Source organism: Pristiophorus japonicus, chromosome 8, assembly GCF_044704955.1.
Source record: "Pristiophorus japonicus isolate sPriJap1 chromosome 8, sPriJap1.hap1, whole genome shotgun sequence".
NCBI lineage: Eukaryota > Metazoa > Chordata > Chondrichthyes > Pristiophoridae > Pristiophorus > Pristiophorus japonicus.
The window spans coordinates 25,494,895-25,510,561 of NC_091984.1; the positions used below are offsets into that span (position 1 = coordinate 25,494,895).

Below are 15,667 nucleotides of genomic sequence, written 5' to 3' on the forward strand. Positions count from 1 at the left end.
TAGTCTCCCCGACCAGTGGAAACAACCTCTCTGCCTCTATCTTGTCTATCCCTTTCATTATTTTAAATGTTTCTATAAGATCACCCCTCATCCTTCTGAACTCCAACGAGTAAAGACCCAGTCTACTCAATCTATCATCATAAGGTAACCCCCTCATCTCCGGAATCAGCCTCGTGAATCGTCTCTGTACCTCCTCCAAAAACCCCACCAGCCACTGTTAAATTTAAAATCTAAAATTCATGATTTAAAAACTAGTATTAAAACACTTTTACCTACACGCACGCAGCATTTGAAACAAAGTAAATGAGTTAACGGCACAAATCATTACAAATGGGTATGATTTGGTGGCCGTTACAGAAATGTGGTTGCAGGGTGGCCAAGACTGGGAATTAAACATACAGGGGTATCTGACAATTCGGAAAGATAGACAAAAAGGAAAAGGAGGTGGGGTAGCTCTGTTAATAAAGGATGATATCAGGGCAGTTGTGAGAGACTATATTGGCTCTAATGAACAAAATGTTGAATCATTATGGGTGGAGATTAGAGATAGTAAGGGGAAAAAGTCACTGGTGGGCGTAGTTTAAAGGCCCCCAAATAATAACTTCACGGTGGGGCAGACAATAATCAAGGGAATAATGGAGGCATGTTAAAAAGGAACGGCAGTAATCATGGGGGATTTTAACCTACATATCGATTGGTCAAATCAAATCGCACGGGGTAGCTTTGAGGAGCAATTCATAGAATGCATACGGGATTGCTTCTTAGAACAGTATGTTACAGAACCTACAAGGGAGCAAGCTATCTTAGATCTGGTCCTGTGTCATGAGACAGGAATAATAAACGATCTCCTAGTAAAAGATCCTCTCGGAATGAGTGATCACAGTATGGTTGAATTTGTAATACAGATTGAGGGTAAGGAAGAAGTGTCTCAAACGAGCGTACTATGCTTAAACAAAGGGGACTACAGTGGGATGAGGGCAGAGTTGGCTAAAGTAGACTGGGAACACAGACTAAACGGAGGCACAATTGAGGAACAGTGGAGGATTTTTAAGGAGCTCTTTCATAGTGCTGAACAAAAATATATTCTAGTGAAAAAGGGATAATCAGCCGTGGATAACCAAGGAAATAAAGGAGAGTATCAAATTAAAAACCAATGCGTATAACGTGGCCAAGGTTAGTGGGAAACGAGAAGATTGGGAAAATTTTAAACGACAGCAAAGAATGACTAAGAAAGCAATAAAGAAAGGAAAGATAGATTACGAAAGTAAACTTGCGCAAAACATAAAAACAGATAGTAAAAGCTTTTACCGATTATATAAAACGAAAAAGAGTGACTAAAGTAAATGTTGGTCCCTTAGAAGATGAGAAGGGGGATTTAATAATGGGAAATGTGGAAATGGCTGAGACCTTAAACAATTATTTTGCTTCGGTCTTCACAGTGGAAGACACAAAAACCATGCCAAAAATTGCTGGTCACGGGAATGTGGGAAGGGAGGACCTTGAGACAATCACTAGGGGGATAGTGCTGGACAGGCTAATGGATCTCAAGGTAGACAAGTCCTCTGGTCCTGATGAAATGCATCCCAGGGTATTAAAAGAGATGGCGGAAGTTATAGCAGATGCATTCGTTATAATCTACCAAAATCTCTGGACTCTGGAGAGGTACCAGCGGATTGGAAAGCAGCTAATGTAACGCCTCTGTTTAAAAAAAGGGGCAGACAAAAGGCAGGTAACTATAGGTCGGTTAGTTTAACATCTGTAGTGGGGAAAATGCTTGAAGCTATCATTAAGGAAGAAATAGCGGGACATCTAGATAGGAATAGTGCAATCAAGCAGACGCAACATGGATTCACGAAGGGGAAATCATGTTTAACTAATTTACTGGAATTCTTTGAGGATATAACGAGCATTGTGGATAGAGATGTACCGATGGATGTGGTGTATTTAGATTTCCAAAAGGCATTCGATAAGGTGCCACACAAAAGGTTACTGCAGAAGATAAAGGTACGCAGAGTCAGAGAAAATGTATTAGTATGGATAGAGAATTGGCTGGCTAACAGAAAGAAGAGAGTCGGGATAAATGGGTCCTTTTCGGATTGGAAATCGGTGGTTAGTGGTGTGCCACAGGGATCAGTGCTGGGACCACAACTGTTTACAATATACATTGATGACCTGGAAGAGGGGACAGAATGTAGTGTAACAAAATTTGCAGATGACACAAAGATTAGTTGGAAAGTGGGTTGTGTAGAGGATACAGAGAGGCTGCAAAGAAATTTAGATAGGTTAAGCGAATGGGATAAGGTTTGGCAGATGGAATACAATGTCGGAAAATGTGAGGTCATCCACCTTGAGGAAAAAAAAACAGTAAAAGGGAATATTATTTGAATGGGGAGAAATTACAACATGCTGCGGTGCAGAGGGACCTGGAGGTCCTTGTGCATGAATCCCAAAAAGTTAGTTTGCAGGTGCAGCAGGTAATCAGGAAGGCGAATGGAATGTTGGCCTTCATTGCGAGAGGGATGGTGTACAAAAGCAGGGAGGTCCTGCTGCAACTGTACAGGGTATTGGTGAGGCCGCACCTGCAGTACTGCGTGCAGTTTTGGTCACCTTACTTAAGGAAGGATATACTAGCTTTGAAGGGGGTACAGAGACGATTCACTAGGCTGATTCCGGAGATGAGGGGGTTACCTTATGATAGATTGAGTAGGCTGGGTCTTTACTCGTTGGTGTTCAGAAGGATGAGGGGTGATCTTATAGAAACATTTAAAATAATGAAAGGGATAGACAAGATAGAGGCAGAGAGGTTGTTTCCACTGGTCGGGGAGACTAGAATTAAAATTCCCCCTATATATATATATTTTTTTAAAAAGACGTGAACTAAGCCTCTAACATTGAAATGTTTACAAGCACAATTTCCTTGAGTTCACTTGCCTTATTGTTTCCTTTATTGATCACTGGCTGATAAAAAATATTTTTTTAATGGAGTAGGTTGTTTTATAGACTTTTGCCAAGGTTTCATCAACAGAACCTCTCAAACCTGTGACTTCTGCCACCTAGAAGGACAAGGGCAGCACATGCATGGGAACACCAGCACCTCCAATTTACAAAGAAGCAATCGGCCAAAGAAAAATAGTGGCAGGAAGTAAAGTTGGATTACAATTTAAGATGAGAATGGAGATTATAATTTGTTTTTTTTCTTTGAAATTCCCCAACCCCATTAATTTCTGTTGTAGTGGTTAAAGTAAGCCTCATGTGTTTTAGATCAATTAACCTTGGTTTTCTGAGCAGCCCCTCTTGCTGCCTTTCCTCTACCCAATTGCCCTCCAAGCCACACAGCATTCTGATTTTGACCTATATCGCTGTTTCTTTATTGACACTGGGTCAAAATCCATGATCTCCTCACCTCGGAGTACCTTCACCAGTTGGTTCAAGAAGGTGGTCCACTCCACCTTCTCAGGGCAACTGGGGATGGGCAATAAATGCTGATCTTGCCAGTATTCCAAGAATAAATAAAAAGCCAAAATATTCAAGGATGATGGATTATTTGTTAATAAGCTTTTGTGCTTGTTCCTTTTGCTCTCAAGTCCCAATTCCTTCAACACATGGCTGGTTTATGTGACAATTTAATGCCCAGGATAATGGCAATAATTCCTCACTGTAGATTTGCATAGAAAACATCTCAACATTGTGTCACTCTTGACATAGGAAGGATACTACCAGCCACATGTGCATTTGTGCTACTGTCAAAGACACAAAGTGAAAGAGAAGAGAGTAGAATGTGCACTTTGACAGAAATTACAAAGAAGCAATCGGCCAAAGAAAAATAGTGGCAGGAAGTAAAACAGTAAAGTTGGATAACAATTTAAGATTAAAATGGAGATTATAATTTGTTTTTTCTCTTTGAAATTCCCCAACCCCATTAATTTATGTTGTAGTGGTTAAAGTAAGCCACGTGTGTTTTAGCTCAATTAACCTTGGTTTTCTGAGCAGCCTCTCTTGCTGCCTTTCCTCTACCTGATTCTTCACTCATGATACAAGGAAATGACACATCATACCATGTTAAAAAGGAGTACGTGTTTGAGGCCAGTATGCAGTCAAATTATTTCTAAGTTGCTGAGAGGTGGACTCTGAGGGATGGATACAGAGGCTGGTTGTCATATGAATGCATTGTGCAAGCAGGATGTTGGCTATTAGCTGGGGAACAGAGTAACTAATAATAAAATAGTGAGGAGTGCCAGCCCATACATAATCGCTGAAAGATGAGGATTTCAGACTTGGAGAACTAAAGATTGCCAACTTTGGAAGCCAAATCAGCATCAAGGACTCCCAGGATAAGTACTATATGTATCAGATGCAGAGTGAAGTTCCATCTCTGCACCTAACAATGTGCTTGAAAACCAGCCTCAGGATAGCACCACGAGTGTATCAGTATGAATTTTCCATTATTTAGATCAGCCATTGAGTTGAGCAAGATAACTGACTTATGCCAATGATTGCATGATATTAGCAGATTCATGCTGTGAATCCAGATTTACAGGGAACCAAGTTGAAAGGTCCATAAACCTATTCCCACAAAGAACCCGGTTGAGATTTCATTTAGAATCCCCACAGCAAGAAAGCAGAGAATTTTACATGATCAGTTTCTGCTGAGTATGAACTCATTTTCCAGAGGTTAAAGAACAGTGTGCACAATCCACTGCGACAGTTTCCTTCTTCTTCCTCCTCCTCCTCCAAAGCATTTTTCTGAACAAGGAAACATCATGCTTACATTCACACCTTCATTGAACTCATCCCTTTTTGGCATGGAAGCAAGTCATCCTCGATACGAGGGACCGCCTATGATGATGATTCACACAATTGTGTTACAGCCTGGGCCTTTAAAGAAGTCTGTTTTTTAAAAAAAAAAACATTTCCAGAGACAATCAGGGAAATGTGATGAACAATTTAAAAAAAAAAACAACAGCTTCAGACCTTTTAATTAACCATTTCGTTCCACAAAGATAATTTACTTATTCAGCATGATATGTGTCAGATGAACAATATGTTTCAATAAGTTGGCCTACAAATTAAATTTATAAGGCTCTAATACAAGCAACAGAATTTTGAGTATCTTCAGCAGCCGGTCATATTCTGGCCAACATTTGTTGAAGCACATCAGTGCCTCTTGCCAACTTAATGTTGATTTCCTGTTGAGACTTTTATTTTATGTTGCTTTCCTGTTGAGACTTTTATTTTATGTTGCTACGGTTAGAAGTGACTTGTCTTCTTCCTTGTGAAGGTCCTGCACCTGTTACTCAACCACTTGTTCCGCAGACATTTGGATGGCCGATTTCCCCCATAGCAGCTGCAACATGTCTCTTGTCACTCTCAAGAATTTCTGAATCACTTCCAGCACTTCAGTTTCAAAAAGACCACAAATTTTATGTAACTTCAACTTTCCAAAAAAGAAAGCAATTTACAAGAGTTTAACTGGGTAATGCCAAACTATCAAACTCAGCCGAGATATTATCAAAGTAACCCTGCATACAAACATGGTGTCATTCCACTAACAGATAGTGTTGCAGGTCCACCACAGCTGTCTTCTCCTCATTCCCTTCAACCACAGTCCACAGAATTGACAATCTAATCTTACTCAGAAACCATTAAAAATCACTTTACATATTCACTGCTTTGGACTCTGCAGACGTCTTGCTTCTGGGCTTATATCAGTTGCAGTACATATGCAACCAATGGATCAGGAGTTATTTTGTCATCTTATTTTTCCCTCTTTCCTTGTGTAGGAGTACTTTGTCGTCACTCTGTGCCTCCACAAAAGATTGAAGATCGGGAACGCACAAGGTGGGGCGGTAGGCACAAACTCACATCCTAATACCATTTACAACTGCTCCAATAATGGGGTCAAGTTTCGGCCGCCCGCTAGAACGGTGCACATCGGAGAGAACCGCCTAATTTATAGAACAAAAATTGCGGCGAATACTTACCTCGCAATTCTCAGAGAGCTGTAGGCCCAATTCCACCTCGGCGCTGCGCAGCAGGAGCTGCTGGTGGCGGAGCTACAGCCCTGCGCTGAAAACAGTGCCGGCAGCTGCACGCGTGCACAGTGGAGGCTGTGCGCAGTGGAGGCTGCGCGCGTGCACAGTGGAGGCTGTGCGCAGTGGAGGCTGCGCGCGTGCACAGTGGAGGCTGTGCGCAGTGGAGGCTGCGCGCGTGCACAGTAGCTGCCGGTGTCCTGTCTTCGGGGCGACGACCCTGTCTCAGGCCGAAGGGATGTCGCCCCTATCCCCGGCCGAGCGGCCTGCGCATCTTACCTTGGCGGCGGGGCCTGCCCACCACCCGCTGGGGGCGGGCCCCGCCCAAAGAACTCCTGGCAGCCGGCGTCGTCGTTGTCGTCAACAGGGCCCGCCCGCATCTCGCTGGGGCGGGTCCCGCCCGAAAAGTCGGCGGCAGCCCGGCATCAGCTGCGTGCGGGGCTTTTTCTTCATCGTCGTCTCTCTTCATCGCATCTTTCTCTCTTCCCCAACCCCCCAATCTTCTTCTCTCCCCCCATCTTCTTCTCTTCTCTCCCCCACATCATCTTCTCTTCCCCCCCCCCCCCCCCATCTTCTTCTCTCCCCACCCCCCTTCTCCCTGGTGCTGTAGCAGGTGAGTAGAAAAAATTTTTTACTTAGTGATTTTAAAATTTTTTTTAATTTTTAAATTTATTTGGATTGATTTATTGATTTATCATTTATTATTGATGATGGCTCTTTATTTGTAAAAGTGAAGTGTTTAATGTTTGTAAACCCCCCTCCCCCCCCCCCCCCACCATCTTTCATTCCATACGCCTGATTTCTAAGTGTAGGCAAGGTTTTTCAAAAACCTACACTTACTCCATTCTAAGTTAATTTGGAGTAAGTTTTTGCTGCCTAAACTTGCAAAACAAACGTAAATGGTCGGACACGCCCCCTTTTGAAAAAAAATAACTGTTCTAAAATGAAACTGTTCTAACTCACTAGAACTGGAGAAAACTAAAGACCGAGAATTGCAATTTCTAAGATACTCCATTCTAAACTAGTTGCTCCAAAAAAATAGGAGCAACTCAGGCCAAAACTTGACCCCATAGAGACAGCAGGACCTGGACAACATCCAGGCTTCGGCTGACAAGTGGCAGGTAACATCTGTACCACATGTGCCAGCCAATGACGACCTACAAGAAAAAGCCCAACCATCGACCTGATCTTCAACGACACCAGCCTCCACTGGTGTCCTCCACTGACATTCTAGGGGTTACCACTGACCAACAGTTTGAATAGAACAGTCATATCAACACTGTGGCTACTGGAGCAGTGCAGAGGCTGGGTTCTCTGCAACAAGTGGCTCCTGACCACCTCAATGCCTCACCACCATCTTCAAACCTTGTCAGGAGTGTGATGGAATACTCACCTGGATGGGTACAGCCACAACTATACTCAAGAAGCTCGACACCATCCAAGACAGAGTAGTATGCTTGATTGATGCCTCTGCTACTGAACTAACAATATGTGGGGATCAAGTAAATGTTGCTGCTTCTACCTATTTTGGTCACTCCATGCAAAAAGCTAAACCTTTGCTGTTTCATCACATATACAAAGACAAACTGAGTGCTACTTACTGCAGGAGTTGGACTTGTGATTACAGCGAAGTGCTCAGAGCTGATAATTTATAACTAAACAGAGAATTTATGTCATTCATCAATGTGAAAGAATGTTCACTAACTAGAATTATTAGCTTGTTCTGAATACTCATGGATGAGACTATCACAACTATTATTCTTACTACGAGTTCATTCCAACTTGCTTTGATACAATGTTTGTATATTGTAAACATTTATTTATTGCTGGTGAGATTCCAGATGCTCAGAATAGAATGCAGTTTTAAATTTTGTTCAGGGTACATACGCTCATTAACACCTACCAGTTTCCTGAAGCCTTAAATGGACTCGATTAGCAACTGAGGCTTTTGTATATGAAGTGATTGGGCTGTGACTATGGTCTTGAGCCCAGTGCACAAGATCAATCCGGGTGGATGTCAGATCAGATGTTTTTTTCCCCACTGTCATAGAAGCTTCTGTGTCTCGACTAAAGTTGATTCTGTCCCTGTCAGAGACCTTGATGTGATGGAAACAAATGTTAACATAAAATTAATCAAATTAATTAAGGATGATTATTTCACTTTTTTTGTGCAAATCTATTCTAGAATTCCATACTACAGGTTGAACCTCTCTTACCCGGCACCCTCGGGACCTGGCCTGTGCCGGATAAGAGATTTTGCTGGACAAGGGGAGGTCACGTTAAATTGGATGATACAGGTACTGAGCAAGGGGATATTGGGGCTGGCTGTCTTGGGGCTGGGAGTACGGCAGCAAGATCTTTGGGGGGTGGGGGGTGGGGGCAGTGGATCGCGAGGCCAGACCAACGTTTGTGGGAGTCGGTAGTGAGGAAGGACTTTAACTTGCGCATGCGCCACCCGGTGGCTGGGAATGGAGCTGGACGAGGGGTGGTGCCGGATAAGGAAGGTGCAATTTGCATTAAAATTAAATGTTACAGGAATTCAAGTCTTTATTTCAAAACAAATTCAACTTTGAGCATAGAGTTGCACATGCAGAGAGACCTACTTTTATCTGCAGCTGGAGCAAATGTTTATACTAAATATCCACTTTCAGATTTCCAGAATGTGGTAATTAAAATGTCATTAAAAAAATCCCATTTTATCTCTCATTTTAATATTGCTAAATATTATTTTACAGGCTAATAATTTGCTACCATAACAAAGGTATTCCAAATTCACTGGCGCAAACATGTATTCCCAGGGTTATAAGAATGAAAATAATTACATCTACCAAAGCTAAATGTGTAGGCACTTTACTATAGCCCCAATCTCAGCTTATTTCCTAATAAACAGAGTATTTGGCATTGTTCCCACTATGGTTCTTCATCCCAAAAAGACACCAGATAGCATCATTGCAGCTGTGCAGAGAGTATGTGAACTGTAGCAAATATCACAATGGTAGAATTAAATAAAATGATTAACAAGTTTACTGCACTTAAAATTTATAAACTTGGTTATATACAATAATCCAAAATTACACATTTGCGCTAAAATATACTACTTCGTCATCAATCTACATCTTTAACAATCCACAGGGTTTTGGGATTACAAACCCATAATGTCCTGCTCTCTCATTTTTTAAATAGCCATATTAAATAATGAAATGAGTGTATATTCTATTCTGCTTGGAGTCATTTAAAACTGTAGTTACACTATTTGGTAATTTTACACAAAGTGGCAATACCAGTCCATAGTTATCTTCAGCTGTACTTGCAAACTTTCCATTTATAGAAACATCAAAATTTAAAGTGCAGTATACGGTTTATATAACATTTTCTGCGAGCCTACATTCTAGTGATACTCGTATTTCAGGAAGGCTGTTGATTATCCATTGATGGAAAACCATAGACATTGCAACCTGTTGCATAAAGATCATTACACACCCTGCTAATTATTATTTCACTCCTAATTAAGATCAAGATAGTCTTAATATGCTGAAATCTGTGTGAAATGTTTATAAAAATCCCTGAAAGCACAGTCCTCTACTAATGATTTCTGGCATCATATTTTAAAATGGAGTTTAGGATCAGAGTATAAGGGCTAGGTAAAGGCAAAGGTCCTGGGACTAAATTAATCTAATGGTATAATCATTTACAAATTTTATGTTACAAGAAAATTCTATTATCTTGACAGCCTAGCCACTCTACTCATTTATCTGCTATAGAAAGTGTACTTAGCACATCACAGTTAACACTGTTCATGAAGGAATGACATTACATTCTCAACATTACTGAATTAATTTTAACACATGTTTTACAGTATTAAGAGTTGTTATAACAAGGATTTATTGTATTTATATCTTATGATAAGTATTTCAACTGCTCATACTTTCCATCTGCACAATTTGACCTTCTGTTGTCAGTTTGTGGGTCAACTATTCCATTATAAATTCTTATGACCACAATTCTAATGAATTTTTCCCCAGCAAATTTGTCACTAATTGTTCAATCTGGTCACAGAGTTCCCTTAAACTGCTCGAACGGTTTTCTGATTTTTTTTCCCCCATCTGCCATTATTCCGCTTCAGTAACTGAAAAATCTATAATGTCCAAAATAAGAGTTTAAACAAAATAAACTTTTGGGGAAAAAAACACATTTCACAAATTTAGCCATTGAACTGTATTTTCGGTTTTTAATTCCTTCATTAAAGTTTTTATTTGTAAGCCTTAGCCTTTTCTAAAAGCTTTTGCTTGGACTTGATTTTTGCACCAAATGTTGTGATGTGAGTTGAATTTGGATTGTGCAGTCTAAGCATGACCAGTCTACCTAATTTCCCAGAACGCACGAAAGCAGTCAGGTTGAGCATACGAAATCCGGAGTTCCAAAATTTGGAATGTTCTGGAATCTGGACACCTGGCCGATCCGTGGCAGCATTGTCCAGAAACCGATAAATGTTCCGAAATCCGGAATCCCCCCCCCCCCGCCTCAGCAATCTGACTTCGTCCCGGCTTTGCTCCGGCCCGACCCTCAATGGCCCGACCTCGCTCCGGCCCCACCCCGGCCCTAGGCAACCCTACCTCACTTCAGCCCAATTTCGCTCCGGCCCTTAGCGACCCGACCACGCCCCGGCCCTTAGCGGCCCGACCTCGCCCCAGCCCTCAGCGCCCCGGCCCGACCTCGCCTCAGCCCTCGGCGGCCCGACCTCGCCCTGGCCTGACCTCGCCCCAGCCCTCGGCGGCCCGACCTCGCCCTGGCCTGACCTCGCCCCTGCCCTCAGCGGCCCGACCCTCCCTCGCCGGCCCGATCTCGTCCTGGCCCTCGGCGGCCCGACCTCCGTCCAGCCCGACTTCGCCGCAAATTCGCCCGCCCCGGCCCTCGACGACCTGACCTCGCCACAGCCCGACTTCCCCACAGCCGTGGCTCCCCACTTCTCCCCCCTCACCTCGGCGGGCCGACCTCACCCCCTTACCTTGGCTGCCTGACCCCACCTACCTCGGCCCAAGCAAAGACATTATAAAATCTGGAAATACCCAGAATCCGGAACGGCCTCGGTCCCGAGGTTTCTGGATTTCGGACGCTCAACCTTTAATGGATAAAATGCAGTACTTTATGTTCTGTACTAGTTCCTCAAATACTTTTGAAAAACAAGAGGGCAAATTTCAAAAACCAGTAAAATTTAAATTGAATTTCTTTTTAAACAGAAGCTGCAACTGTGTGTTTGAAAGAGAAAAATAGCAGTGTCCCAGCTTTTATTTTGTATTCTATAAACCTTAGACAGTTTATTAAGCTGAGGTAGTGAGAAATTGCAGTGAGAGAGGCACAGAGACATAAAGACACAAAGAGAGAGAAATGTCTCATAAATTAGAGGCATAGAGTACAAAAGCAAGGAAGTTATGAAACGTTTATAATACACTGGTTCGGCCTCAACTGGAGTATCGTGTCCAATTCTGGCACCGCACTTTAGGAAGGATGGGTAGGCCTTAGAGAGGTTGCAGAAGAGATTTACAAGAATGGTTCCAGAGATGAGGGACTTCAGTTATGTGAATAGACTGGAGAAGCTGGGGTTGTTAGAGCAGAGAATGTTGGGAGTAGATTTGATAGGGGTGTTCAAAATTATGAGTGAGCTAGACAGAGTAGAGAAAAACTTTTCCCATTGGTAGAAGAGTCAAGAACCAGAGGACACAGATTTAAGGTGATTAACAGAAGAACTAAAGGCGACATGAGGGAAAACTTTTTTACGCAGCGAGTGGCTAGGATCTGGAATGCACTGCCTGAAAGGGTGCTGGAGGCAGATTTAATCATGGCTTTCAAAAGGGAATTGGATAAGTACCTGAAAGAAATAAAGTGCAGGGCTACAGAGAAAGGGTGGGGTAGTGGGACTAGCTGAAGTACTCTTGGAGAGCTGGCACGGGCTTGACGGGCCGAATGGCGTCCTTCTATGCTGTAACCATTCTATGATTCTAAGGCAGACAAAAGCAAAAAGGCAGCCAGATGGTTTCTTTCCTCATTCTAATTTTTTTTAAATAGCTTTCATTTTTAAAGCAATGGGACAAAGTGGAGAGCTAATTCTGGGAGCTGGTGCAGGCAATCATCATAGGCAGTCCCTCGGAATCGAGGAAAACTTGCTGCCACTCTTAGCATGAGTTTTTAGGTGGCTGTACAGTCCAATATGTACAGGCAGGACCCATCCTCCGCCTGCAGGCAATATGGATTGAATGGCCTCCTCCTGTGCTATAAAATACTGATTTTATACCAGAGGTCACGTGGTGGTATACGAACATGCAGTAAATTGTAATGGTAAAAGTCAGCCACACGATTTCCCCAAAATTCAGAGGGCTGATTTTAAGTTTTCTTGATGGCTGAAGACGGGTGGTAGCTGATCGGATATTAAGAAAAACCATGCAGGGTGTATACAGGTGGCTGATATTCTACCGGCCGCTTCCACCATCAAAACTGAAATTCAACCTTCAGGTTTCTAAACTAGGGTGTCTGGGAGAGGGGAAAGGATTAAGAACACAGTTTATAGACAGAGGATTACACCCTCTCAGTTGGGGAAAAGGCAGGGAGCAAGAAAACAACTTACAAAATGGTGGGAGGGATTGAGAGGTCGTATTGATATTACATAGAACTTGCTACTCATTTTATTTTTGTTTTGGAAGGAAAGAAACTGTGGGTCATTTTCATCCTAATATCACTGAAATTATCTGATGATGTATGCTGATACTATTTACAATTGTATTATGCATTTGCAAAAAAGGAAGCTTTCTGTATTGAGAGTGTCACTTTAAGAAAACACTTTTGCCATCCTTCAAAGTTCCATCAAGAAATCTACACTCAAGTAATCACCATCGTACCTAGATTTAAATTTATACTGTTTCTACATTTTCCTACACCAGAAATCACTTCAGTTCCCTTCTGAAGAAGCTGTGCAAAGTTTGCCACATTTAAGTAAATCGTTCAGTGACAAGTTACATTCAGAGAAATGTACCGGTGAAAATTTGTTACATATTCAAAGGGATCATACTCTAGAGTTATGTATTAATGATCTTGTGTTATGAGTAATACAGTGGTGACAGGTGCCATGAGTGAGATGAACATAATTTCAAGTTTCTTATCTGAGCTGTGCAAGATCCTTGCATCCTTGTAGGAGATAGGGAGGATCATAAGGGAAGAGTCAAACCTGGGTGAAATGATACATCCTGGTGGCTGACTGAAGGGAGTGGGGACTGCCCTCTTAGCAGTAGATATATTATGGTTAAAGAAAACAACACCGTATAACCACTGTTCGTAATACTGGCCAACACAAAACCCAATCTTTTGTTTGTATGGATATAAATCTTGCAAAGATTTGGACCTGAATCTTAACTCAAAAAAATGGGCCAATTGGGGGTCAATGTTCCCTATTACCTGCGAGGCCGGGCAACGTTCTCCAGGTCCCATGCAGCTGGTGAGCCGGCTTTTGAAAAACGCGCATGCACGGAATTTTAAATGTTCCGTGCAGCCGCTTAAAGGGGTCACGTGGGCCAAAAGAAAAATTAGAGGGAATTTTAGTTGGGGTCATGTCAGTGGTTAAATTAGAAAGAAATCTGGAACAGAAACCAAACACGGCCACTTCCGGTTTTAACGGAGATGGGACGAAGAGCGGGCGACCAATCCGCTTGCAAGGTCAGTTAAATATTAGAAAGAGGCATTCATTTTAACAGTCATTCTATTTTTTTTAAACCACAGGCGGCCGGGTTTCCCAGACCTCGAGAAATCTCACAGCTTAAAGGAGGCGCGAAGGTCTGAATCCATAAGGACTGCTTGTCGGCCAGGATGAGCAGGAGTGTTTTCTCTACAATGAGAGTATGAGAGTAGGCGGGGAGGTAGAGGTTAAACTGTGAACTCCGACTTACAAATGTAAATTGTGTCTATAATTTTCTGTTTGAAGGCAACTGTGCTTATGGTTTCCAAAAGTAAAATGTTTTCTAAAACTATCACCAGTTGATAGCATTTGGTAAAATAAACTTGCCCAAGGGAATTTCACATCAAGCAAATCCTTTATAGACTGTTCAGTAGTCTCTCCATTTTGATACCAGAATACACACATTATATAAATTTCATGGTCCAAATAATGTTTTCCATTGAAATGTCTGATTATTTCACAGCCATAATGCAGTATATCTCAGCGAAATTCCCCATTTGTTCCTCATTCTGTCTGCTCTTATTGTGACCAAATTTTAATCCTTTCTCACTGAAAATTCCCACGAATTCATCAATACTCCACTCAGTGTTCCACTATGGTTGTATTGTTTTTAGGAGCGTTGCTTTTTTGTTCTGCTTTGCTGTACTTGCAAACAAAACATGCTTAATTATTCAATTAAATTGTGTATTTCTTATTAGAAAATTGTAAAGTATCACACCATCATATTTCGCCTGTACAATGTCCATCCACCAGCCCTCTCACTTTTCATCAGACATTAACGATCCTATTTTTAACGGTCATCTTTAATTAGCTATTAATTCATTCCTGACAGGTTTCTTTTCTGTATTTGCATCTTTGTTTCAATGTTCTGATAAACATTACGTTTACTGTCTCTATATATTCATTTGTTTCATTTACTAAAGTTTTCAAAAACCTATTTTTTTTTACAAAATAGCACTGCATTAATGCAAGAGTCATTTATTTTCCATCTACGTTAGATTTTTAAAAAAATGGTCAACTTCATACATGTGTTGTAAAGAAAATAATTTACATTGGCTAAATTGTGACTCAAAATGTAGTTTGCCTGATTTCCCCTTCTGCATGACCTTACTGATTTCATGCTGTGGACTAACAGCTGAACAAATACTTATTTCAGAACCACATTGTCATGACTAGCACATGCCCCATTCTAATTCTCAAAGGCATTTTACTCATGTTACTGCCACGCTTCATGCTTCTCACCACCGAAAGACATGCTTTGATATCAAGTTGTGAAACTTTACATTGTAAATATTTCTCAAACAAAATTTTGATAATTATTCAAATAGAAATAATGATCTAAGTTTGGAGAATCACCTTTAATGCAAAGGAAGACATGAAATTGGAGCATGAATAATCATAAAACCTTATAAAATATATATTTTTAAAAGTCTTCAGGGAACTTGGCTATTCTCTTGAACAAGTTAGGACAGTTGTCACTAACGCTATTAGATGGAATGCCTTGTGATAACAGGTGTCTTTCTTGAATAGGAAAATATATTTTAAAAGGAAAACAGAGACTTTTCCTGTATCATAAAGTATAGTTATTGTCAGCTCGCACAAATTGTGTGGATAGTGGTGGCGAAAACACAATCTGTAAGTGACGCCACAAAGAGGATAGATACTATTGTGGAATATAGAACTTAGGAATGAGGAAGGCTTGATGACTACTTGTACCTTTAAATCTCTAATTGAAATAAATTATATATTTCATAGTTCTCTACTGATTATTGTATTTAATTGTTTTATGTCATATTGCTCACACCTAAATTTATACACCCTGCAAGTGCATAAAATCAAGTTTCATCTTACATTATCCAATTCAACATATGTAAAATAGGATGATGTAATCTGTCCAGACTTTCCTCCAACTTTTTTT

General features: G+C 41.3%; 1 protein-coding gene across 5 annotated transcripts in view; it reads right to left on the reverse strand.

Annotated features, from left to right (window-relative positions):
* tgfbr3 (transforming growth factor, beta receptor III) overlaps positions 1–15,667 on the reverse strand; it is a 285,519-nt gene that overhangs the window by 37,269 nt on the left and 232,583 nt on the right. For all 5 annotated transcript variants that reach the window (XM_070886589.1, XM_070886591.1, XM_070886590.1 and 2 more), the window contains one exon: positions 7,933–8,125. In XM_070886589.1, the coding sequence (XP_070742690.1) occupies positions 7,933–8,125 (193 nt within the window). The remainder of the gene's footprint in view (positions 1–7,932; positions 8,126–15,667) is intronic.